General features: G+C 50.8%; 1 protein-coding gene across 2 annotated transcripts in view; it reads right to left on the bottom strand.

Moving 5' to 3' along the window:
• LIMK1 (LIM domain kinase 1) overlaps nucleotides 1-26385 on the bottom strand; it is a 251007-nt gene that overhangs the window by 158830 nt on the left and 65792 nt on the right. The window contains exon 1 of one of the 2 annotated variants that reach the window (XM_078679558.1): nucleotides 4474-4930. The exons of the other annotated variant lie outside the window; for it this stretch is intronic. Within the exon in view, the coding sequence (XP_078535684.1) occupies nucleotides 4474-4523 (50 nt within the window). The 5' untranslated portion in view covers nucleotides 4524-4930. Of the gene's footprint in view, nucleotides 1-4473; nucleotides 4931-26385 lie in introns of those variants that run through there. 2 annotated transcript variants of the gene reach the window in all.

Here is a 26385-nt window from a genome sequence, read left to right as displayed (position 1 = left end):
TCTGCAAATATACCACCGAGATCTGGGACACCGTCGCCTCCCTCACCCCGACATCATCTTCCTCACTGAGGGCACAGCAGAGAGTAGTCACACTGCGGTGGCCATGGCACTACATGAAGATGCATGTGCTGCTGGAGTCCCACAGCACTGTTAGGGCACTGCAGGGAGTAGTCACACTGGCCCGTCTACATGTTTGGAGCCAGGAGTCATTGTTTTGATTGGACAGAAGTTGTGTGCTTTCACAAAAAAGTGCTTGCCCTCCACACAACTATGTTCATTTTTTTTATCCAGCTGCCTGAGCTTGAACTTTCGGTGGCACACACATGACATTGTAATCCTATTAAAGTGCCTTAGATAGCTAGATAACTACGGGTGTTTATCTAGGAGGCAGTACATACATGTTTAGCTCTGGCTTGACAGTGCAATTGTCACCTCGTCATTTAATTTACTGCAACGGTATTCTACAGTTCTTTGCATCCACTTCAATTAGTGCTCTCCCAGCACTCTGACCACCGCAGTGTGACAGGACAGCCTTCAGCAAGCAAAACACTAATGATCCATTTCATAACAATAACATATGGATTTATAAAGCGCCTGGTTGTGTCACGTGCCCGCGCGGAGACTACGCTACAACCAAGAATCCAAGTCAGACGAAGCAGCAGCAGAGCACTAACAGGGGATGAGCAACCAGGGTTTCCATGTGTTCCTAAACATTGTTTCAGAGGGTTCGCTCTTATCAGAGCCGGGAGGGAATTCCAAGCCTTGGCGTCTCGATAGGAGACGGCGCGTGCCCCAGTCTGGCCCTAGAGGCCTTGGGAACTTGCACACAATCGGCCTTCGAAGACCTCAGATCACAACATTTATCAGCACACAAGGGAAAGCGCAACATGGAGCACACTCGGGCCGCTGGGTGTTTGGGATAGGACTGCACTGCAGCACACGGGAGAGAACTGGAAAACACGTTCACTCTCATAGGGTGCTGAACGAAAAAGAAAAAAGTAGTTCCCTAAATATAAGCGGTGAAAGGGTATAACCCTTAAAATCAAAATCATGGTAAAGGGAATATGCTCCAGGGGAGGAACAAATAGAAGAAGGGGAGGCAGGTCTTTAATTAAGAAGTAAGCACATGAAAGTGACAATTAAGCCAACCTGTGTAAAGCAGTGGGAGGGCTCTAAGCCCACTGTAAGTTTCTGGTATGGTCCGCAATAGGTCTTCCACAACCAGACAGCTCGCACTGTGTAGAGCTAAAAATCAGGACTGTGCGACCGACGCTGAGGAACCACTGCTATGACAGTCGACCGACATTTAAGTAGAGCTCTTGTAAGATGTAACTATGGGTGGCAAACTTTTTCTTTTTTTACACACAGCGGTATAAGGAGGGTTGTTTTGAGAACTTGATTTTCTCTTGCAAACATCCTTTCTTTTCTTTTAATCCTGGTTGCGGAACCTGTCAATAAATTTCCTGTTTGGTATCCTCAAACCAGTTTTAACACTTCCAGTTTAACTGCACGTGTTGCACTTTAGTTCCAGTCACAGGGTGACACTCACTGATCACTCATTTGTTTATGTATATATGTTGTGTATTGTTATATTGTGTCCAGTGGTCTTTTATGTTCAACCCCCCTCCCTTATGCTCCGTCCAGAGTGTGGCTACACCTGGGCGTATTGTAAGCAGACCCGATGATGAAGCATGTCACACACTTCTGTGTGTGAGTGAGGGCAGTATTTTCAAAACAAACACTTTTTGTTTTGTTGTACGGTGTGTTGGGGGCTTGACTTTGTTTTGATTCTCTCCTTCCCTTTATGTGTGTAAAAATAGATATTAGGGGGTTCGGGTTGGTAGAGTTGTATGTGGTTGACCCTCTCCCCTTCCTTTGTGTTTAATGGCAAACTTTTTCCCCTATATTCAGAATTGTGGTATTTGTTGAACGGAGGTTTTGTGGCAATGTTGTTTATTTTCTCTCTTTCTTATTCTTTTCACTTCCTATCTTTTCCTGCAACATATTTACTGTGCAATGCACCCTTTATAATTGTTGGAAAAGTCGACCTTCATGTAATTTACCCTGCATACGTACTCTGGGTGCCCGGTAAGGCCTTTGTATTATATTGGCTGTCAGCAATAAAATTATGTTGTGAAAAAAAAAAAATCAGGACTTTATGAGCTACTCGGGAATGGACGTAGAAAACTTCAGATCTCTGTTACCTACAAATGTAACTTAAGCATAAGGGCCAAGGGCAGCTGCCACTCAGGAATTCCCCCGGAGAGATACATTTTTAAGCACAATACAGAAAGCAAGTGTGCTCAGCAGCACAGCTTTCAAGTTACCCAGTTCCAAAAGTCAATAGCTCATGCAGGCCATAAAGTGCCACCTGTCAATAAGTGTAAGTGTATTGCCCCCTGGCCTGCCCGCTCTGAGCCCTCCTCTCTCACATTTCTGGCACGTGCACCTGCACTGTCAGGAATCCCCAGCCCGCAGGGGCAGGCGTGCACACTGGCAGGGGCAGGCCTCTCGGCCGGACCTGCTCGGTGTGATGCATCATTACCAGGACTGGAGGTGGTTCTACCCCCAGGGCTGCACAACTCAAACAAGCACTGGCAACGCCATGACATTGCATGGTTTAGCATTCATTTACTACAAGCATATTTATAATGCAAAACAATTGCAAAAACACTAAAATAAAGTAATAGTAAAGGGGTGACCCAGGTACACCAGCCGGGCCATGAAACTGCACTGCTTTTCATGCGGTTGTGCACATGGGGGTCATGCGAAACGTGTCACAGAGTGCAAGACAACCAGTGTAGGAAGAGGGCTGAGCAACTGCCCTGTACTATATATGCTGTGGTGGGCAGGAGCAAAATGTGAATGACACTTGAACAGTCCAATTGATGAACCGGGCTATATAAAAGGCAGGGGTGTATATATGTATCTATTTTTTAGGCTGGGGGGCACAAAGGGACAAGGCAGATGGCACTCTAGGGGCCACACATAAAAAGGCGCCTTGGTTTACAAACAAACACCTCTCTTATGGTCCCTAGTGCCATCAGAACCCCTAAACTCGATTCCAAGTGGGCTCATGTCATGTACAACACCTCCAGTCAGTACTATTTTTCAAGTGCAGAACATTGCATCATGGGACAAGTCGTTTTGTGTTTTTTCACCTTTAGTTTATGCTAAAAAAATCACTGTCGACAACTTCAAGGCGGCTAAAAAGCCGTATATGGTGAATGTGTCACACGTGCCAAATACTGCATCTGTCCGGGGGGCAGGTGGGCAGCAGGCCCATGCCTCCGGGCTGAAGTGCGGGGGATTCCAGGAGGAGGACATCCTTTCAACAGTCCCTCGCCCCTGCCGGAGGCTGGCCAGGCCCAGGCCTGTTGCACCAGCGGGATTGCATGAAAGGCGACCCCTGCCCCTGGGCCTGGGCGTCACTCCCACCACTCCCTGGAACAGCCCACCAGGGGCCACAGGTCAAAGCCTTAGTATAAAGGGAGGTGGCTGTCCCCAGTTTGGGGGGGGGGCATACAGTCTCCGTCCCCGCCCCCCTCGCTTCAAGTTTCACCTGGTCAGGTCGAGTCCAGGAAGGACAACATTCCCACCCCGCCATCTTCCCCCCAAACCCATAGTCTGGAGAACGTACCGTCAGGGCCTCGCTCCTATCCTGCAACTGGCCCCGCGCGAGGCTGCACGGCCATGGATTCACGGAACCCGTCCACCCCCATGTCCTCACATGGGCCAGGCCGAGCCTCGCGCACCCATGCACCCCTCCCTGCGTGCACTGCCAAGGGAGGTACACTGCCTCTGGCTGGAGGAGACACGTCCAGACCCGCCGGAGAGAGGGGCCGAGAGGCCTCGGCTTACAAGAGAAGCTCGTGCCCTGCGCACGCTGAACGGGGTGTTCGCAGGGGCGATACCAGGAGGTTGTTAAGGAAATGTAAAGCCTACGACGAAAAAAAAAGCATCCATGGTGACCTGTGGTCAAATTGAACCTTGACCACAGGTGAGATGTCAAGTGGAAGAGGCCCTGACATAGGGAAACGACATGCCCGTCCTGTGTGTGACACCTTCAGACAATTGGTCCTCGCGTTTTAGCCAAGTCTAACCCTTTGCATTCTGGGACTTGTAGTTTCATGTTTCCGATCAGAAGTATGGCCCTCCAAGTCCCATAAAAAAGTTGTCTTTGTGATGTGGCAGCGCCTCTTTACAGCTGTGGGAGACCTCCCATGTCGGTGAAAAGACCACGAGACCAGACAGACAAATGGAAGAAACAATCTGAGGTAAATGCAGTCTCACTGTACATACTACGTAGGCGAAGGACTGCCACCGGTAACAGGCACAGGAGAATAAAAAGTTGGCACACGTATGCTGAAAGAGCCATGTGAAAGGAGGTGTACCCCGAGACAGGACATGCACCTTTGAAAAGTGAATAGACGGTGTCCCTAAAAATCGGTATTCTACTTTGAAGACACTTACTTGCCACCCCTGCTGATGCAGTGGTTCTGCCGAAGCAAGGAACTCAGCATTCTCCGGGTCTGTCCTGGGAGGGCACACTGCAGGCTCAGTCCAGGGGGGTGGGGGGGCACACTGCAGGCTCAGTTCGGGGGGGCTGCAGGCTCAGTCCTAGGAGGTGAATGGAGCGATGGGGGCGCAGGGGACTCCAGGCACTGTTCTGGGGTCAATCTCCAGCCCCTCTCACAAGGGGGCGCGCTGCCTCGGAGTCATACTCCTGTCCAGACCCTTTTCCGTCTCGGGGTTCACTCTCATTGAGATGTGCACCCCAGGCTGTGTCTCTGAGTATCCAGTGCAGGCTGCGATCCCACGGTCTGTGCGCACTGAGGAAGTTACAGGCGCGCCTCGGTGACACAGCCAGACACGCTCCCTGCTGTGAGGCATGGACAGGAAGGCAGGGGAGGGGCCCCCGGCTGCAAATACCATCCGCACATCCACCACAGGCAGACCCCACCAGCACCGAGGGGAAGTGGGGGAGGGGAGGGGCGTGGCTGGGGCTATACCGGCACCTCCTCCCCACCCACTTCCCGTCACTGCTCGGTTCGATGGGAATGCCAAGCCTCCGGTCCTGTACATCGGTACACGCCACATAGAAAGTGTCCCTGTGATTAGACACACCGCAGTCTCCGTACAGAACGGGCAACGCGCCACTCTGTGCAGCGCCGGCACAGCCCAGCTTTACCACAGACCAGTTCACACTGCTCAAGGAGGGTAACACATTGTTCTGAATGGACAGGCCCAGCCCAACTTTACCATATACCCCCACAGGCTCGTGCCAGAAACATATATAAAGTTTCACACACACCGCAACCTCACTGTAAACACAGATAAACCATTCCTCTGTATAGCACAGACACAACGTAACTTTGTTATACACACACACTTAAGTTTTGGGGCCGTTTCACTGTGTCTGTACACCCACCCCGGTCACCCACCGTGCATGTACGGTGCACACCCTGATCCTGTGTGAATATACACAGACCACAATTCCGCTGAGTTCAAAAAGGTCAAAACCTCGCACTGGGTAGCACAGGCCCAGCCCCGCTTTGTCATGTACATACAGGCACACATTCGTTGTGTATTAAACACAAGCAGTGCATCAGTGAGTGTAACATTAATACTGTGCTTATAACAGATGTCTCCCCCTTACTGTGTATGCAACTAGCACGTCCGTAGCGTGTACACGCGACGGGCACAGGCATCCCTGGCCTGCCCGGCCTAAAGCCACCTGATGAGATTGGAGAAGAAACACACCCAAATACGCACACCATGTGCAAAATGTAACAAACACAAGTCTAGAATGAAACTGTAGCACACGCCATATAACGCAACAACAAGGGAGACGGCCTACTACTGCATATATCACCAAATGAGAAAACATACTGCCCACTGGCGCGCACATTATTCCTTCACACAAAGACTTCCCACCAGTGCACACTCCACAACTAGAAAACACACTGCCCACCAGTGCACATTCCACAACTACAACACACTGCCCACCAGTGCACACTCCACAACTACAACACACTGCCCACCAGTGCACACTCCACAACTACAACACATACTGCCCACTTGTGCACACTCCACAACTAGAAAACACACTGCCCACCAGTGCACATTCCACAACTACAACACACTGCCCACCAGTGCACAATTCACAACTACAACACACTGCCCACCAGTGCACATTCCACAACTACAACACACTGCCCATCAGTGCACATTCGACAACTACAATACACTGCCCACCAGTGCACAATTCACAACTACAACACACTGCCCACCAGTGCACATTCCACAACTACAACACACTGCCCATCAGTGCACATTCGACAACTACAATACACTGCCCACCAGTGCACACTCCACAACTACAACACACTGCCCACCAGTGCACACTCCACAACTACAATACACTACCCACCAGTGCACCCTCCACAACAACAACACACTGCCCACCAGTGCACACTCCACAACTATGACACACTGCCCACCAGTGCACATTGCATAACTGCAAAACACACTGCCCACCAGTGCACATTCCACAACTACAAAGCACACTGCCCACCAGTGCACATTCCACAACTATAACACACTGCCCACCAGTGCACATTCCACAACTACAACACACTGCCCGCCAGTGCACACTCCACAACTACAACACACTGCCCACCAGTGCACATTGAAAACTACAACACACTGCCCACCAGTGCACACTCCACAACTACAACACACTGCCCACCAGTGCACATTCCACAACTACAACACACTGCCCGCCAGTGCACACTCCACAACTACAACACACTGCCCACCAGTGCACACTCCACAACTACAACACACTGCCCACCAGTGCACATTGAAAACTACAACACACTGCCCACCAGTGCACATTCGACAACTACAAAGGACACTGCCCACCAGTGCACACTCCACAACTACAACACACTGCCCACCAGTGCACACTCCACAACTACAATACACTGCCCACCAGTGCACACTCCACAACTACAAAGCACACTGCCCGCCAGTGCACACTCCACAACTACAACACACTGCCCACCAGTGCACATTGAAAACTACAACACACTGCCCAACAGTGCACATTCGACAACTACAAAGGACACTGCCCACCAGTGCACACTCCACAACTACAACACACTGCCCACCAGTGCACACTCCACAACTACAATACACTGCCCACCTGTGCACACTCCACAACTACAAAGCACACTGCCCACCAGTGCACACTCCACAACTACAAAGGACACTGCCCACCAGTGCACACTCCACAACTACAAAACACACTGCCCAGTGCACAATTCACAACTACAATACACTGCCCACCAGTGCACACTCCACAACTACAAAGCACACTGCCCACCAGTGCACACTCCACAACTACAAAGCACACTGCCCACCAGTGCACACTCCACAACTATGACACACTGCCCACCAGTGCACATTGCATAACTGCAAAACACACTGCCCACCAGTGCACACTCCACAACTACAAAGCACACTGCCCACCAGTGCACACTCCACAACTACAAAGCACACTGCCCACCAGTGCACACTCCACAACTACAAAGCACACTGCCCACCAGTGCACACTCCACAACTATGACACACTGCCCACCAGTGCACATTGCATAACTACAAAACACACTGCCAACCACTGCGTATATAATCAAGTGAGGAAACATGCTGTTAACCAGAGAAAATAAACAACCCTTAACTGTGCATATTGCCCACTGATAAAAATCTGCGCTCCCCAGTACACATATGACCCAGCGGCAAACAATTATCTTCACCAATGCACGTGTGATTTACCTTTAATGGTTATTGCCTACAACTGCATACATGGCACAGTATCAAATAACTCTGCCCACAATTGCAGATATTATACAGTGCCAGCAAATATTGTCACCACTGCACAGAATAACCAGTGACAATAATACAGCCCACCAGTGTACAAATTACCCAATGACAATATCTACTACGCACCGGTGCATTTAATTTAGTGCCAGTACAAATGCCACCGCCCAGTGTGCAATTTAACCAGTGGCTAGCTGCGCACGTATTACCTACTGACAAAGAATAATGCCCACGAGGCCCTTGATGAAGAGTACTGCCCTCGAGTGCACATACTACCCTATGACACAGAGTGTTCATAATGCAGCCAGTATCTCAGAGGACGCGTTTTGTTGATTTCCTAGGGCTATTCAGCAAAAATATTTATTCAGCGCCATTTGTAGCAGATTGAAAAAAGTGAAGTAAGCAAAAAAAACAGTGAAAACTTCTTTGGGAAAATTGTGAGCTGTTAAAAACACCCGAAAGTCATTAAAAGAATGTAAAACCTACGAGTTATTTATATACTGCGACAACATACAGAAGTCCGCCTTTCGCGTACCCTCTAACTCAAAGGTCTTTTCACACTGTGGGGCGCGCGCGGGGGTGGGGGAGCTAAGGGAGGGGGCGCGCGGATGAGTTCCCAGGGGGGCATAAATGGGTCTGCAATGACATGTAAATGAAGATAGCGTGGAAGCGTGTGAAGGGCGCATTTCCAGGCTGTCTTCATTTACATGCAGCAGTTAAAGCCCACCAAAAAGTGTGAGGACGGTATGCTTTTCCTATGGAGACTCATAGAAATAGTTTTAAATGGTGACAAGTTATTGTTGTTTTCTGTTTTAAGACGTGGGCTGTTTCCTGTCAAATGGAGGGAAAGATGGCGCATTGCAGAGTTTTCATCTTACTTGAGGGGTGCCTCATTAACGAGGACATACATGCTTAGTGTATGCCTGGAAAGAGTTAGTTGGTTTAGCAGCATTTTTAAATTTACTGAATGAGCCATTGTAAGGTGAACACTGAAAAGCACTTACATTACATCGGTGGAAGATTGCTTATCTCACAGGTTCTAGGACCAGTATTTAAACATCTGAATGTCTCATATGAGAGTGATTTCTCCGCCTTTGTGCCTGCTCATAGAAACAGCCTTACACGGCATTAAGAATGGTTGATTGCTCTTTTAAGGGTTGGATTGCTTTCCTCTGTATTCTAGTGGGGAAGTGTGTGTTTTTTATTTCGCATTTTGCTTGCGTTTTACTGCTGAAAGATATGTATTCTGGTTCTGATTCTTTGTGTGTGCATAAAAGAGAGCTGTATAAGTAGTAGGGTTATTTAAAATGTGTGTGTGCTTATGCGTGTCTCAGAGAAAGCTACATATTTGTAAGTGTTAGTACCTGTGTGCATGTAAGAGAGTAAAACATATGAAGTGTTAGGGATGCGATCTGGGGGGAGGGAGTGTGGGGGGTCGTTATACGGGGATTTGTTTGCTGTTCGTAAAAGTCAAAGTCAATTCAATGTATATTTGACATGTGCAGTAGCCCCTGGTGCTCAGGGTCCTGCAATTCATGTGACGCTTGACAAATAAAATTTGTGTTAAAAAAAACCAAATGAAGTGGGGGGTGCGTGCATGCGTATGTGTGTAAGAGAGAGCTATGTATGTAGAAGGTTTATTACAAATGTGTGTCTGTCAGTTTTTTTACTTAATTCTATCAGTGCCTAGGACTGTCAAGACCTATGAAAGCGGTGAGTACCAGTGGCGTAACACAAGCCCCCACAACCCCTGCGGTGCAGGAGGGCCCCGTAGCTCCAGGGTCCCCCTCCGGCACCGGCAGGTCCCTGGCCTGAGATATCCGGACTGGGTCCGAAGCAAGGGGGGGCCCTGCATGTACTTTGCAGGGGGGCCGCCTCAAGTTTTGTTATGCCACTGGTGAGTACTGGCCTTTCCTGTTAGTACTGGTGCTGGCTCTCTGGGTAGATGTGGACACGCAGACAAGGCCTAGCTGAAAAGAAGTAGTGCTGAGGCTAGGTACCCTACAAAGTTATCATAGTTGTAATAACGATGAGTGTTCAGTCAGAAATGTGACTTTTTGTGAATACATAGCACTTTAATGAAGTCTCGTAGTGACTAACTGTATTTACAGTAGAAATGGCGATTAAATGCCTACAAATCACACAAAACATAATACAGCATAAAAATGTTACTGCAACACTGTACTGCAACATAAGACAGCAACACTATATATTGTTTGTGTTCAATAACTGATCAAAGACACCCCAAAACTTTGAAAACAAGAAAATCAAAGATGATACTAATGAGTACTATCGAGTGGTGTGGAACAGGGTCAGGGAGCGTGAAGGCAATATCAAAGACTTGGTTAAATTAAGACAAAAGATTCATTATTTTATTGTTTTTTTCACTTTCAGGTAACTGAATATGAAAATATGTACACACCTCCAAATGAAAAATAAATGTAGGTAAAAAAATCGAACGGAAATATACTGTGTTTTCTTATGTGTTGGACCCGGCCTCGTGGCGCGGTCCGCTGCTGTCTCTCCACACCCTGCGAGCGCAGGCCTGCACCCTGAGTCCCCTGCGCAGCCTCCCCATTAGCGTAACCTGCACCCCGAGCCTGGTCGTCCTACTCCCGATAAGTCCGACCCTCGTAACCAACGACCAGGCCTGACTATCCTGTCCCACTCCCGGCTCCGAGCGCCTAACCATTGCATGCCCCACAAAGGCCCGGCAGCCATTTTTTCCCTTCCCGAGATCCCTGTCTCCATGGGCCTAGCGTGACCCCGGCCCCAGCGAAACCCAGACTCCCAAGGCGCGCCAGTCCCAGCTGGGGGGTAAAGGGCTCCCCGAGTGAGATAAGCCAGGGAGTTTCGATGGCACCTCCGGCCTCCCCTGAGAGACCGGGATCTGTCACACCTCTGGCCTTCCCTTGTGGGCCAGTTTCGTTCACACCTCTGGCCTCCCCCAGTGCTGGCTCCAGACCCGCTGGCGTCTGGGACCCATCGTCAAAGGATCAAAGAGCCAACCGCCGGACCTTGCCAACGACCGGCCCCCCAGGGCATGAGACCTCCGCCTGCGAAGGTCCGGACATCAAAGGGCCAATGGACTATATCTGGGCCCGCTCGACAACTAGCGGGCAGTTGTATCTTGGACCTGAAGCCCTGCTGATCGGATCGCGGCTGACCCTGAGACGAACTCAACCTCGCATCCTTGAGCCCTGCTGACGCTGTCGCGGCTCCCTCTTCGCAACAAGGAACTGAACCACCTGAGCCCTGCTGACGCTGTCGCGGCTCGAGCTGAACTTGCAACCATCGGAGCCCTGCTGACGCTGTCGCGGCTCGACCTCTCTAAGACCTCGGAGCCCTGCTGACGCTGTCGCGGCTCGAGCCTGAACTCGCAACCAACGGAGCCCTGCTGACGCTGTAGCGGCTCGACCTCTCTAAGACCTCGGAGCCCTGCTGACGCTGTCGCGGTTCGAGCCTGAACTCGCAACCATTGGAGCCCTGCTGACGCTGTCGCGGCTCGACTTGCAAAGACCTCGGAGCCCTGCTGACGCTGTCGCGGCTCCTCAAGACTTTCTCCGGACCGAGCCCTGCTGACCTCGTCGCGGCTCGAGGAGTACTCTGGTCCGGCTGGACCATTGAGACCACCATCACGACCCGAACCGACTCGACGTGAGTGAAGCAGCCAGTACCACCATCCTCCCGTATCCCCCGGCTCGAGGATTGAGAGCTGTGCGTAGGGTACGCATCGTACTGGCCCAAAGGCTAAAGACTGTCCCGCTTCCCTCTTCCGGAATCCTCAAGAGACTCTGTGATCCCTCGATCCTTCTGTACATAAGAGTGCTTCTTTCTTTTTACTGCATATAAAGAACTTGTCATTGAAATCCAACGTTGTGGTGTCTGTTCGTAAGTGTGGTGTGAGCTCAGTGTGTACGATCCTAGACTCGAAGTCCTCCCCGGTGAGGACCTCATGATAAGACTCGGCAAGAACTGTGGGAGAGGTGGGTCCTGGGGTGGTTGGGTGAGTACAACCTGGCCCTCTGAGATCGCCCCTTCTAACATTGGTGGCAGCGTCGCGATAAGAACCTACGTCTAGGGATCATACAGTACTGACACACTACCTTAACGAAGAACAACCATGACCCTCACGAACGACAAAACCACCTTCCAGATGGAGCTTCTGGGAGACTATTCGCACCGAGAGCTCAAACAATTCTGCAAGGATCTCCATATCCCGACAACGGGATTAAACACTAAAGAAGACCTTCAACAAGCCCTAACAGCCTGGGTGGAGAGCGGAGCAACACCTCCAGCACCGACGGAAGTCGATGGAGAGGGAGCACCCCTGACCGAAACCCACGCCCAAGAGCTTGAGAGAGCGGAATCCCCGACGCGGAATTCCAGCACAGAGAGAGGTCTGTCACGAGAAGAGATGACCGACCGAGAACGCAGCCGAAACCACGAGCTCGAACTAGCCCGTCTGAAAATAGAAGGAGAGCTCAAGCTGGCAGAGAAGAAACTAGCCATCGAGCAGCTACAGCTGCAAGGAGAACTAGAGGAGAAGAAACTCCAGAGAGAACACGAAGGCAAAAGACTCCAGCTGGAGCATGAGCGTGGCCTGAAGGAGATCGAACTAAAGGCCCGAAACGAAGACAATAGAACATCGGGGACCCGAGAGGCCGTCCCCCCGGTAGAACCCAAAGTCCACATCCCCAAGGATGTGGTCAAGGAGTATTACAAGAATGATGACATCCAGCAATGGTTCAAGGCCTATGAGGTCGCCATGACCTCCCACCGAGTTCTGCAGAAGGATTGGGGGGCCGGGCTGTGGGGGCGATTCCTGAGCGAGGGGAGGGACACCCTGCTCGATCTACCCTCCGCCGAACAGACTTCTTACAGCCACATGAAGGAGGCCCTTCTCACAAGGTACGGACTAACCCCTGAAATGTACCGCCAATGCTTTAGAGAATGCAAGAAAATCCCCGGCACCACCTGGGTGGAATATGTATACTTCTACAGCAGGGCCCTGGAAGGGTGGATCAAGGGCAGCAAAGTATCCACCTTCGAGGGGCTCATCCACCTCATTGCCTATGAACATTTGTCCCTGAACTGCTTTGTGGAACTCCGACAGCACCTTCTGGACAGCAAGTTGGCTGACCCCCGGAAGCTGGCCGTCGAGGCCGATCGATGGGTGAGCACCAGAGTCCCCCGGGGGCCCGGAGGAGACTCTGGCTGAAATGAACAAGGATCCTCCCGCCAGAGGGGAGGGGGGAATCAGAATAGACAGAGGGGATCCCAGGTAGGGTCCCCGCGCAGTCCCCCCAGAAACCAGCCTGGCACCTCGCCTCCCACAGCGCGCGCAGGGTTTCCCCCAGCCAAACCAGGGCCCCGAGTCAGCCAAGCCTGCTACCATTGCCAGCAACCAGGGCACTATGCCAACGACCCCGATGCCCGTTGTTCAAGAAGCCCGCCGCTGCAGGGCCCCCAGCGCGCCACATCACCTCAGTAGCCCTAGAAGAGGAGGGGGAAGAGGAGTTCGAGGGGGCTGACCCAGCCGCCATGATGTTAGTCTCCCTGGGAGATAGGGAGATGGTCCCAGGAGCCCCCCTGCCCGACAACACGGAAAAGTACCGACAGCAGGTGACTGTCAATGGCCACCACATAGGGGCGCTCCGAGACACCGGGGCCAGTATCACCGCAGTCAAACGTCACCTAGTCACCGAAGCCCAAATTGTTCCCCACATCTCCTGCAGGGTGATCGCAGCTGACAACTCTGTCCGCACCTGCCGAATTGCTCAAGTCCCTTTCGAATGGGGGGGCGTCTCCGGAGAGTTACGAGTGGCGGTCCGCTCAGACATGCCCGTGGACTGCCTGCTCGGCAACGATCTAGAGAGCTCCCCATGGAAGCGGGTTGAGAAACGGACCCACCTGGAGATGGTGGGCCTGCCCGAATGGGCCTGTGTGAGCACCCGGTCGATGACCGCCCGGGCGGCTCACCCCGAGGGGGTGAACCTTGAGACCACACCGCCAACCCCTGAGGACCCCGAGGTCCCCGAGTCCTTTGGAACCACCGAGCTGTCCCCAGGAGAGAGCTCCCCCCCTGACACAGGCCCCCTCGGCCCTGACGTCGAACAGACCATGAGCCTGGACGACCTTCCTGAGCTGGCCCAGTGGCGCCAGGAAGGAGGACCGTCCCGAGAAGAATTCTGCCTAGAACAGACCTCCTGTCCGTCCTTGGTTGGGTCACGGCAGCAGGCCGCCGCCCAGGCCGCCGGTGACCAGTCCGGCTCCCACTTTATCTATTGGGAAAACGGCCTCTTATATAGCGAACAAAAAACTGCCGAGCTAGGGTCAGCCCGAGTGCTGGTGGTACCCCTACGCTTCCGCGGCTTCCTCCTCAACCTGGCCCATGATGTGCCCCTGGCGGGACACCTGGGACAAGACAAGACGTATCATCGCCTGGTCACCCACTTCTACTGGCCAGGCATGCGCTCCGATGTAGAGGCCCACTGTAAGTCCTGCCCCACGTGTCAGTCCAGCGGGAAGAGCGGAGGGAAGCGCAAAGCCCCCCTCCAACCCTTCCCCGGGGTCAGTACCACCTTTGAAAGGGTGGGAATCGACATCGTGGGCCCTCTCGACCCCAGGACCTCCATAGGTCACCGCTTTATCCTTGTCTTGGTGGACCATGCCACCCGCTACCCCGAAGCCATTCCCCTCCGAACGGTTACGGCCCCCGTAGTGGGGCGGGCCCTCATGGGAATCTTCTCTCGGGTGGGATTCCCCCGAGAAGTCGTAAGCGACCGAGGGACCAACTTCATCTCGAAATACATGAAGTCCCTCTGGCAACAATGTGGAGTGACCTACAAGCTCACCACCCCTTATCACCCCCAGGGTAACGGTCTGGAGGAGCGATTCAACCGGACCCTCAAGGGAATGATCATGGGTTTCGAAGAGCCCCTGAGGCGTAAGTGGGATGTCCTCCTCCCTTGTCTCCTCTTCGCGTACCGCGAAGTCCCCCAGAAGTCCCTGGGGTTCAGCCCCTTCGAGCTCCTCTACGGACACCCCGTCCAAGGACCCCTCAGCCTGGTCAAGGAAGGTTGGGAGACGGCGGCCCCAGAGCCCCCTCCGGATGTGTTTCGCTACATCCTGGCTCTCCGTAACCAGACCGGAAAGTTCCGAGAACTGGCCGCGGCCAACCTCGAGGCCAGTCAAGAAGAAATGAAACGGTGGTATGACCAGAATGCCACTCTGGTCCAGTTTCAACCCGGACAGCAGGTCTGGGTGATGGCCCCCGTAGAGCCCTGTGCCCTGCAAGACAAGTGGACAGGGCCCTTCAAGGTGGTGGAGCGCAAGAGTCAGGTGACATCTCATCGATGTGCAGTCCCCCAGGAACCCCTTGAGGGTCCTCCACGTGAACCGCCTCAAGCCCCACTTCGCCCGGTCCGAGTTGAGTTTGCTCCTCGCCACGGACGACGGAGAAGAAGAGGAAACGAAGCCTCTCCCCGATCTCCTGTGTGCGAAGGAAAACGATGGCTCCGTAGAGGGAGTGAGTCTCTCCTCCTCCCTCACCCCTGAGCAGCGTGAGGACTGTCGCCAGTTACTGGGACAGTTCTCGGACCTCTTCTCCATAACCGCCGGCGTCACCAGCTGGTGCGTCCACGACGTGGACACCGGAGATAGCCCACCGGTATGGCACAGAGCCTACCGCGTCCCTGACAGAGTCCGGGCCTGCATCAAGGCCGAAGTCTCGAAGATGCTAGCCCTAGGGGTGGTCGAAGCCTCCGACAGCCCATGGGCTAGTCCTGTGGTTCTGGTTCCGAAGGCAGCCGCTCCCGGCGCTATTCCCGAGCTGAGGTTCTGCGTTGACTACCGCGGGCTCAACGCAGTCACCAGGACCGATGCTCATCCCATCCCCCGAGCAGACGAGCTTATTGATCGCCTAGGGGCTGCTCGCTTCCTTAGCACGTTCGACCTGACCAGCGGATACTGGCAAATCGCCCTCACAGAGGGGGCCAGATAACGATCCGCTTTTTCCACCCCGGATGGTCACTACCATTTCCAGGTGATGCCCTTCGGGATGAAAAACGCCCCCGCCACCTTCCAGAGGCTGGTGAACCAGGTACTGGCGGGGTTGGAAGAGTTCAGCGCTGCGTATCTGGACGATATCGCAGTCTACAGTTCTCACTGGTCCGAGCACATCCAGCACCTCTGGGCGGTGCTGACAGCCCTAAGGAGGGCTGGCCTCACCATTAAGGCAAGCATGTGCCAGATCGGACAAGGGTCTGTGGTCTACCTCGGGCACCAGGTCGGAAGCGGCCTCGTAGCTCCCCTCCAGCCCAAGATCGATGCAATCGTAGCCTGGGAAGCCCCCACGACCCAGACAGAAGTGCGGGCGTTCCTAGGGCTCACGGGGTACTATCGAAGATTTATCAAAGGGTACGGCAGCATCGTAGCCCCTCTCACGGAGTTAACCTCCAAAAACCAGCCGAAGAAAGTCAGCTGGACCCCCACCTGCCAAGAGGCGTTTGAAACCCTGAAAAACGCCATGTGTACTGCTCCAGTCCTACAGGCCCCCGACTACTCCCGAGAGTTTGTAGTCCAGACAGACGCGTCCGAGCATGGCATCGGAGCAGTCCTGTCCCAGATAAACGAGGACGGCCTGGACCAGCCAGTGGCATTCATTAGCCGGAGGCTACTCCCTCGAGAACAAAGGTGGAGCATCATCGAGCGGGAGGCCTTCGCGGTGGTTTGGGCCCTGAAGAAGCTGAGGCCCTACCTGTTCGGTACTCACTTCCGGGTCCAGACCGACCACCGACCCCTCCGGTGGCTAATGCAGATGAGAGGGGAGAATCCCAAATTGCTGCGCTGGTCCATCTCCCTCCAGGGGATGGACTTCACTGTTGAGCACCGGCCTGGTGCTGACCACGCCAACGCAGACGGCCTGTCCCGATTCTTCCGCCTCAGCGAAGAGAACCCCCAAGAGGATGGGTAGTTCTCCCCGCCTTCAGCTGGGGGGGACGCGTGTTGGACCCAGCCTCGTGGCGCGGTCTGCTGCTATCTCTCCACACCCTGCGAGCGCAGGCCTGCACCCTGAGTCCCCTGCGCAGCCTCCCCGTTAGCGTAACCTGCACCCCGAGCCTGGTCGTCCTACTCCCGATAAGTCCGACCCTCATAACCAACGACCGGGCCTGACTATCACGTCCCACTCCCGGCTCCGAGCGCCCAACCATTGCGTGCCCCACAAAGGCCCGGCAGCCATTTTTTCCCTTCCCAAGATCCCTGTCTCCCTGGGCCTAGCGTGACCCCGGCCCCAGCGAAACCCAGACTCCCAAGGCGCGCCAGTCCCAGCTGGGGGGTAAAGGGCTCCCCGAGTGAGATAAGCCAGGGAGTTTCGATGGCACCTCCGGTCTCCCCTGAGAGACCGGGATCTGTCACACCTCTGGCCTTCCCTTGTGGGCCAGTTTCGTTCACACCTCTGGCCTCCCCCAGTGCTGGCTCCAGACCCGCTGGCGTCTGGGACCCATCGTCAAAGGATCAAAGAGCCAACCGCCGGACCTCGCCAACGACCGGCCCCCCAGGGCATGAGACCTCCGCCTGCGAAGGTCCGGACATCAAAGGGCCAATGGACTATATCTGGGCCCGCTCGACAACTAGCGGGCAGTTGTATCTTGGACCTGAGCCCTGCTGATCGGATCGCGGCTGACCCTGAGACGAACTCAACCTCGCATCCTTGAGCCCTGCTGACGCTGTCGCGGCTCCCTCTTCGCAACAAGGAACTGAACCACCTGAGCCCTGCTGACGCTGTCGCGGCTCGAGCTGAACTTGCAACCATCGGAGCCCTGCTGACGCTGTCGCGGCTCGACCTCTCTAAGACCTCGGAGCCCTGCTGACGCTGTCGCGGCTCGAGCCTGAACTCGCAACCATCGGAGCCCTGCTGACGCTGTCGCGGCTCGACCTCTCTAAGACCTCGGAGCCCTGCTGACGCTGTCGCGGCTCGAGCCTGAACTCGCAACCATCGGAGCCCTGCTGACGCTGTCGCGGCTCGACTTGCAAAGACCTCGGATCCCTGCTGACGCTGTCGCGGCTCCTCAAGACTTTCTCCGGACCGAGCCCTGCTGACCTCGTCGCGGCTCGAGGAGTACTCTGGTCCGGCTGGACCATTGAGACCACCATCACGACCCGAACCGACTTGACGTTAGTGAAGCAGCCAGTACCACCATCCTCCCGTATCCCCCGGCTCGAGGATTGAGAGCTGTGCGTAGGGTACGCATCGTACTGGCCCAAAGGCTAAAGACTGTCCCGCTTCCCTCTTCCGGAATCCTCAAGAGACTCTGTGATCCCTCGATCCTTCTGTACATAAGAGTGCTTCTTTCTTTTTACTGCATATAAAGAACTTGTCATTGAAATCCAACGTTGTGGTGTCTGTTCGTAAGTGTGGTGTGAGCTCAGTGTGTACGATCCTAGACTCGAAGTCCTCCCCGGTGAGGACCTCACGATAAGACTCGACAAGAACTGTGGGAGAGGTGGGTCCTGGGGTGGTTGGGTGAGTACAACCTGGCCCTCTGAGATCGCCCCTTCTAACATATGAAACCTCAGTTGGCTAATGTGATCACTGCAGATGTCTTCATGTATGACCAGAGAATCACAGAATTAAATCCTTATTAGTGCGTTGAGGAATAGTGACTTGTTTATATTACTACGAGGTACCAATTTGTGACAGAAAGCACTGTGAATGTCATTATTTATAATTTGTATTACACTATATAAAAGAGGCTGCTGCAAAATACTGTTTAAGAAAAAACAAGTGCATTCAAAATACACTTTTTAGCGCTAAGCATTCAGACTATATCTAGTGTAAATATATTTATGTGTCCATTAACCCGTTGGCTGCTGCCGTCGGCCAACGGTCGTCACGAGCACTACCTTGGTAGTGCTGCGCACGTCCGTTGGCCGACGCTGTCCCACCCGTTTTTCGAACGTTCAGCACTAGAGCTGAACGTTCGACGCAGCCAACGGGTTAAAAGGGTGCAATGTTTTTAACGTCCACATGAATTGCATCTCAAACAGAATAAATAGCTGTCACCATGAAGCTGAGTGACTGAATTAATTAAAAGCTACACTGGCTCCAAAGCTGCCATAATATTTAGTGATTAGCCATTGCACAGATTTACATTTCTTTCAGGTAGCGGAAAGCTTGGTGAGAAGGTATGTTTCTTCTTTAGTTCTCTACTATATGTTTCACAGCACAGTAGCCCTCCCCACCTCTGTGAGTTAGCACTGGACGCCAGTTATGGCAGTCCTAGTATGAAAAAAAACATGGGTGCATTTTCCTTGCTTATCACAAAAAGAGGGACTTGGTAGGTGCAGCATACAGGCCCCAGATAACTATGACAAAAGTAAGGGTATGCAATTCCTGAGGGGGGGGGAGGAGGGAAAGAGGGGGTTAGATTGTAGATATCAGGTGTTCCTTATGGAGAACAAAAACTGAAGATGAAATAGCTCCAATTAGGACCAAGAGCCCTCACATACCCCGAGGGGTGTCATGCTTCATCGTCGGGCAGCTCCTCGTTAAGCCAGTGCTGCAATGCCCAACGGGCCCCGCAGGGGGGGGCTCTTTTCCGGAGGTCTTCTCTGGTTGCTGATGTGAAGCTAAAAAACAGTACTGGGGCGTATGTGTAGCGAGTAGAGATGGCAAGAAAAAAATGTGGATTAAAAATAGGACTCCAAAAAGACAATTTTATTAACTGGGTTCCTATGCTATGAGTAAAAACAACTGACGGAAAATTCGTGGCTGAAGAGGGGAAATTATACCTGCTTGAGCTCAGAGTGATATGTGTAGGGTGAAGTTGGTTGACTTATTTCATGCCGTAAACATTTTTTTTTTTTAAATGAAGTCCTGAGCCTTTCCCTTTAAACCCCTGCAGCTGTTAGAGGGACCACATCAGTCTTAACATGGCGCCAGCAGCCTCTCTGCTCATTTAGACTCCCTTTTGGCTCCTTCCTTTAGCATTTGGAGTCTCTTGCATAAACCAATACCCTATTAATAAATACATAATCCTAAACCTGCATTCTTGTTTCATGCCCTGTAATATGTTCCTTATACAGCGCTTTGAAGTCCAGTGGACCTCCGCCTTGTGCTTCAGCGCCTGAACAGCAGTGTTTTCCGCGGTGTTGCTCCTCCAGTGTCATGGAGTTTTCACCACGTAGGATCAGTTAGTGCCCTATCACTGCGTTTCTGAACTGCCAGGAAATTGTGACAGCCTGTGGTATGGCATTATCACGTGCACCGTGTCCTGACTGTACATGACAATGTCACTCTCTGTGGTATGGCTTTGTCACGTACACGTGTACAGTGTCGCGCGTCAAAACCCTGACTGTTCATGGCAGTGTTACTCTGTGTAGCAAGGCAGTGTCCTGTGCACATACACAATTATATTGTATTGTATTTTAATTGCATTTATTGTATTGTATTGTAATTGCATTTATATAGCGCTTACTACCCCATACGAGGCGTCAAAGCGCTTTTTCGGGGGTAGCACGCTACTCCGGGACCCATAGAGGATTAGTGTTGAATTAGTATAGTGAAACATGCAAGTACATTTTAAGTGGTGGATAGGTTAGTCAGTTATTTGACATCTGTACATATACATTATGTGGCTGCATGTGGAATGGCTTCACCTGCTGCACACATGTAACATGACTGTCTGTAACATGGTACTATCATGAGTCTACATACAATGGCGCTGTGTATCACAGGAATGCTATTGTCTGTGGCATGATGGTAGTCACTGCATACATACAGTGCTACTGTCTGTTCATGACAGTGTCATTGCACACATACAGTGTTACTGACTGTACCTTATTGTATTAACTGTATACAAACCGCGTGTCTGTTCACAACAGTTTCACCTGCATACATACCACGTTACTGTCTGTTGCATGACCGTATTCCATGCATACATGCAATGTCATGTCTGTAACATGGAAGTATCTTGTTCAGAAATACAATCACACTGTCTATACACACTACATACATAAAATGTCTGTGTCACAGAGTATGGTGCAGCACAAACCCCGAAACCGATCCCAGGATGCTTGTTTCCTGTCCAGGGAGGGCCTGGCCTGGCAGTTCGGACTGGACTGTTCCCATGTGGTGCAGGGTCAAGATTGATTTACATATGTCTGGGTCTGAACTGGTGCACCAATGTGAGATAAAGAATGATGATGGATTCAACCCAGATCTATGACTGGGGGTGAGTGTCTGAAAAGTTTCAGCACTCCGCACAATGTCTCTCCGTGTCACAGAAGTATTGTGTCCATAACCACAATGTCAATGTGTCAAGGAAATATAGTGTGCATACATATAGTTTATTTCTACGTGTCACAGAAGTATTAGTGTGCATAAATACAATGCCACTGTATGCGGCATGGCAATACATTCAATGTTCTTGTATGGTCACAGTCTATGGCACTGAAGTATTGTTGGCATATGCAATGTCACAGTCAGCAGCATGGCAGTATCTGCTACATACATAAAATATCGCTGTCTGTGGTACGGCTGTAGCCACTGCATACATACAATGTCACTGTCTGTGGCAAGGCAGTATTCTGAAAGTACACCTCATGTCACTACCTATGGCATAGCTGTATCCAGTCCATACATAGGCCACTGACTGTGGCATGGCAGTATCCACTGCGTACATAGGTCACTGACTGTGGCACAGCTGTATCTACTCAATACATAAGTCACTGATTGTGTTACGGCTGAACCCAGTGTGTACATAGGCCACTGACTGTGGCACGGCTTAGCCACTGCATATATAGGTCACTGACTGTGGCACGGCTGTACCCACTGGGTACAGAGGTCACTGATTATGGCACAGCTGTATCTACTCAATATATAAGTCACTGACTGTGTTACGGCTGTACCCAGTGCATACATATGTCACTGACTGTGGCACAGCCATATCCACTGCATACACAGGTCACTGACTGTGGCACGGCCGTACCCACTGCATACACAGGTCACTGACTGTGGCACGGCCGTACCCACTGCATACACAGGTCAGTGACTGTGGCACGGCCGTACCCACTGCATACATAGGTCACTGACTGTTGAACGGATGTACCCAGTGCATACATATGTCACTGACTGTGGCACAGCCATATCCACTGCATACACAGGTCACTGACTGTGGCACAGCCGTACCCACTGCATACACAGGTCACTGACTGTGGCACAGCCGTACCCACTGCATACACAGGTCACTGACTGTGGCACGGCTGTACCCGCTGCGCACACAAGTCACTGACTGTGGCACAGCTGTATCCCCTGCATGCATATGTCCTTGCATGTGGCACAGTTGTATCCACTGCATACATATTTCATTGCAGGGGGCATGGCTGTATCTACTGCATACGTACATCATTGCTTGAATGTGGCACAGCTGTATCCACAGCATACATACAATGTCAGAATCTGAGGATGGCAGTATTCTGAGAAAACATACAGTCACTGCTTGTAGCATGGGATTTTGCATTTTACACATATAAAGTCACAATGTCTGTGACGTGCAGTATCTGCTACATACATATCATATCACTGTAGCATGACGGTATCCTAGACAATTCAGCATAGCATGGACATATTTTGCGCATTCATGGAAAATAGATTGTGCCTTGCCAAACTCCTGTGGATTCACGACAGTGCATGCAACAGGACAGTCCGGTTCATGGCAATATTATGTGGCAAGGAATATCTAGCAGCACGGGTAGCAATTTGCGCTGTGTACTGCATTTTCATATGTTTTTGTAAAGCTCAACATACGCCTGTGGGCTTATTGGCCCTGTATAAGAGAGCCGACCGGGCCCTGAGCAGAAATCTGGCAGTGTTACAGCCAGACACATGCAAGGACCAACTGCAACTGAAGTGCTACAGTGAGCTTCACAGAACTGTGGCTAGGAGTGAGCCGGACCACCTCCCCAGGTGAAAGGCGCCTGGAAGGACAGAACGTCAGTCGCTGAGGAGCGCAGCGGGTCCGCTGGATGACATAAAGCGCATTGAGCCAATATCAGCAACATACCCCTCCTGCAAACACAGCAATCTCATAATAAAGAACACATAAGACACATGGTTTGTGGGAGAAAACATTGCTGCATGTTTATTTGCATAATAAAATATGCCAACATGTTGGGTTAACTTACGGGCCATCCGAGGGCACCCCTAAGCTACCCTGCCCACCTGATGAGCCAAATTGCACCGTGGCCCTAACCTATCGGTGCTCACCATTTTGGGGGGGATTACCCCTTACATCAGTTGGACCAACAGTTCACCCATTTACTCACGCCCCTTGAGGGGGCGGAGCGTATCCAGGCAAGCCCCCGTTTGCTCAGGTTTACAACCACCCGTAGGACTAACAGGGTGTCGTCGTTCCTCCAGGGTCCTGCCGTGAGGACTTCCTGGGGTTGTGTGGCATTTGCACCCTTGTTGCAAAGAAGCAGTCTTTGTATACAGCCTTCAGCTGAGACACGAGCCTCAAATGAGATTCGATATTTATTCCAGGGTATCTCGTCTCCAGTGCTGGGGTTGGAGGTCGATTTAGAGGGATCCTCCTAGAGGAGGGAACCACAGTAGAAATGATCAGACGGAGCTCTGATGGGAAGGGAGAGGGACTTCCATTTTGCTACGGTTCCTTTTTATCAGTTACAACTTGTGGCTTTGAGACAAAGACATTTTATTGTGGGGCCTGAAATGTTAGTGGTCTGAACCTATGATATTAAATCTCCAACATAAGGTAAATGGAGTAATGCTGGACAACCAAAACGTTTCTAACTGGCGGAAATGTTTATATTTCCCCAGCAAACTGACTAGAAGGGGCAGCAACATTTGAGCGAGGTGTTCTATTACCAATTGGAATACAGATCTTGTTTTTGATCTCCCACAAGATAAATTAATTCCTGGTCCTTGTTGGTTTGTCCTGAGGAGGAGTGGAAAATCTGAGAGGCCAAAACGTGTTGACTTATTAATGGAGGCAAATGCAACTAACAGAAACAAGTTGAAAATTAAATTGAGGCAAACGTAAAGAGTGCAATTGCTTAACGTCCCTTTGCAAAAAAAAGACTCCATTTATCAATCAAGATATGGAAGCCCCAATTATATTATGCCTATACATTGCGATACCTGTACCATACACTGTAAATACAAGTAGTGTGCTAAGCACTGCGCCCCTGTCTTTTTTCCTCTGGCAAATTTTGGCAAGTCAAACCTGCCACAATTTACCAGGGGAAAATGCCCAATAAATAACTGAACATCGTGCATTGTGGTGCAGATAATCACCAAAATTAGCATATTATGCTAAATTTTTAGGACAATAATTGTAATTGGCTCCTCTTTATTGCACCTAAAAAATTCTAATCACTGTGGTGATGCAAAACATCAGGTACGATAAATGTCACATCCTTTTCCGGGCCTACTATAATTTGGGTCACAGCATACTACATCTTGTGCTAAAAATTGTTTTCAAGGATTAATTGGTATTTAATGTAAAAACTCTTCTTAAGGGGATATGTCAGTTTAGACATGGAAATATCCTATGACATTGACGGCAATACTTTGGCACGTGGAACTGTCTCATTGAATCGATCAGTGTTCTGATGTAGCTCCATGTAAATAAATAAAAGAGTAGTGCAGAGTCTCACAGGATCCAGAAGAATGGTAAATCTGGTGTTTTCAGTTTCTGGCAAGTTGAGTTTGGTAACAAAGAAAAGAGTAACATTCCTGTAAGGGCTTAACCATTAAGACACATGCATTGCGTCATGGTCTTGCAAAGGGTGTTGAGGATGTGTCCAACGTGGCCCTAAGATCCAGCTGGATCACTAGCCACGCCTCTACTTTATCTAGGATACAGAGTGGTCATCCACCGCATACAGGCCGAAAGCCTGGTTTGTGGTTTTCTGGACCTTTTTTTTCCGATGATAAATTGTAGTTGAGAAAAGATGCAGCTTTCGATGGTTTGGCTGGGAACGAGAGCCTGCTCATGGGGCGTTGGCTCTGAACATTCGATGGGTCAGCTGATGCTGTGAGCTGGAGTTCAACATACAAAGAAAGTATTTGGGAATCCTACATGTTTCAGCGTCAAGTTTGACCAAAAAGAGTAGGGTCTGGTAGGTGGCTAGATGGCCCTATTGTGCACGTGCAGACGTCATGTTTACTTGATTCTGATTCCTGTGTTGAAGTGTGTAAACTATATGCTTTTCTTATTCTGAGTGATTGATTAGCTGGGAGTCCCAGAGAGCAATCAGCTTCTTCGAGTGGTTGCTTGCTTTTTCAATCTGCACACTACAAGATGTACAACTCTGGATACATGAAGTATTAGTCTACTTACAGAGAGCAAAACTCCCCAAACGGAATTTACTACAGCATTGGCAGGAGATGGGATCTGATAAAGATGGAATGTACCCTGTGTTCACGTCAGAAGCGTCCTGCTATCACATTAGGCTCTAAACACAAAGACAAAACTAAAGTAATTATACAGTAAAACAAAAACACTGGCACTGAAGGGAAACAGCTTGTGTGTGGATGTGCTTCTTGTGAGAGACCAAAATGCAGTCACTCAAAGTGAAGCTAACTAGTGGCTTAAGTAGGCTGAACCACCACCCCATGCTATATGCTCTAGTGGGCAGAACAAAATAGGAATGACACAGCAACAGACCAATGGATGACAAGAGGTGACTGAAATATATATGTAAGTATATTATATATATTTTAGTAAAATCAAAAGGTCTTGGCTAATGTCAGAACTATAAATCTAAAGAACTTGGCTAATGCCGGACCTAAAAATGGTGATCTGGTGCTACGACTGTCTGACCTGAGTAACTGTTTATGATACTGGAACTAAACTATTTTCAATTTGATCTGAAAAGTGATTGTTATTTATGTAGAGACACCTTTAGCAATTTCCTGAAGGTTAAGTGATAATTAGGGGTCCTTAACTGTATAGTAAGGATGTTTGCAGAACTGAGAGTCTGTAAATAAAATGGACTGTTCACCATGCTCGAACTTTAGGGAGTCTCAAAAGAACACTTTAGGAAAAGGATCATAAACCACAATCATGTTATTTACAAAATTGGGACAATGCCACAAAATGACTATGACACCTAGAGAGAGCTTTAAACTTCATTCTGTTATCAATTAGTAACCAATGAAGTGAGTCAAGATGATGAGTGAATCTCACTTCCATGTTTTGAACCAATTGAAGTTTGTGTACAGCACCGTTGATAAGAGCAAGGTATAATGAATTCCAGTATTCTAAATGTGAATCAATCACTGCTGATTCTGACTCTAACAAGTTTCTAGACTTGCTCACTCCGCTGGGCTATTCTATCATCAGACGGGACAGACCAGCACGAACTGGGAGTGGGCTAGCGGTCATCCACAAAGAAGAAATTCAGCTGAACACAATAGAACCAGCGAAGTATTTGAATATCTTGGAATCGTACTCACAACCAAAGACACCA

The sequence above is a fragment of the Lissotriton helveticus genome, chromosome 3_1 (assembly GCF_964261635.1).
Source record: "Lissotriton helveticus chromosome 3_1, aLisHel1.1, whole genome shotgun sequence".
NCBI lineage: Eukaryota > Metazoa > Chordata > Amphibia > Caudata > Salamandridae > Lissotriton > Lissotriton helveticus.
The sequence above is the reverse complement of the archived record's forward strand: the minus strand, read 5'-3'. Positions and strand labels throughout refer to the sequence as shown.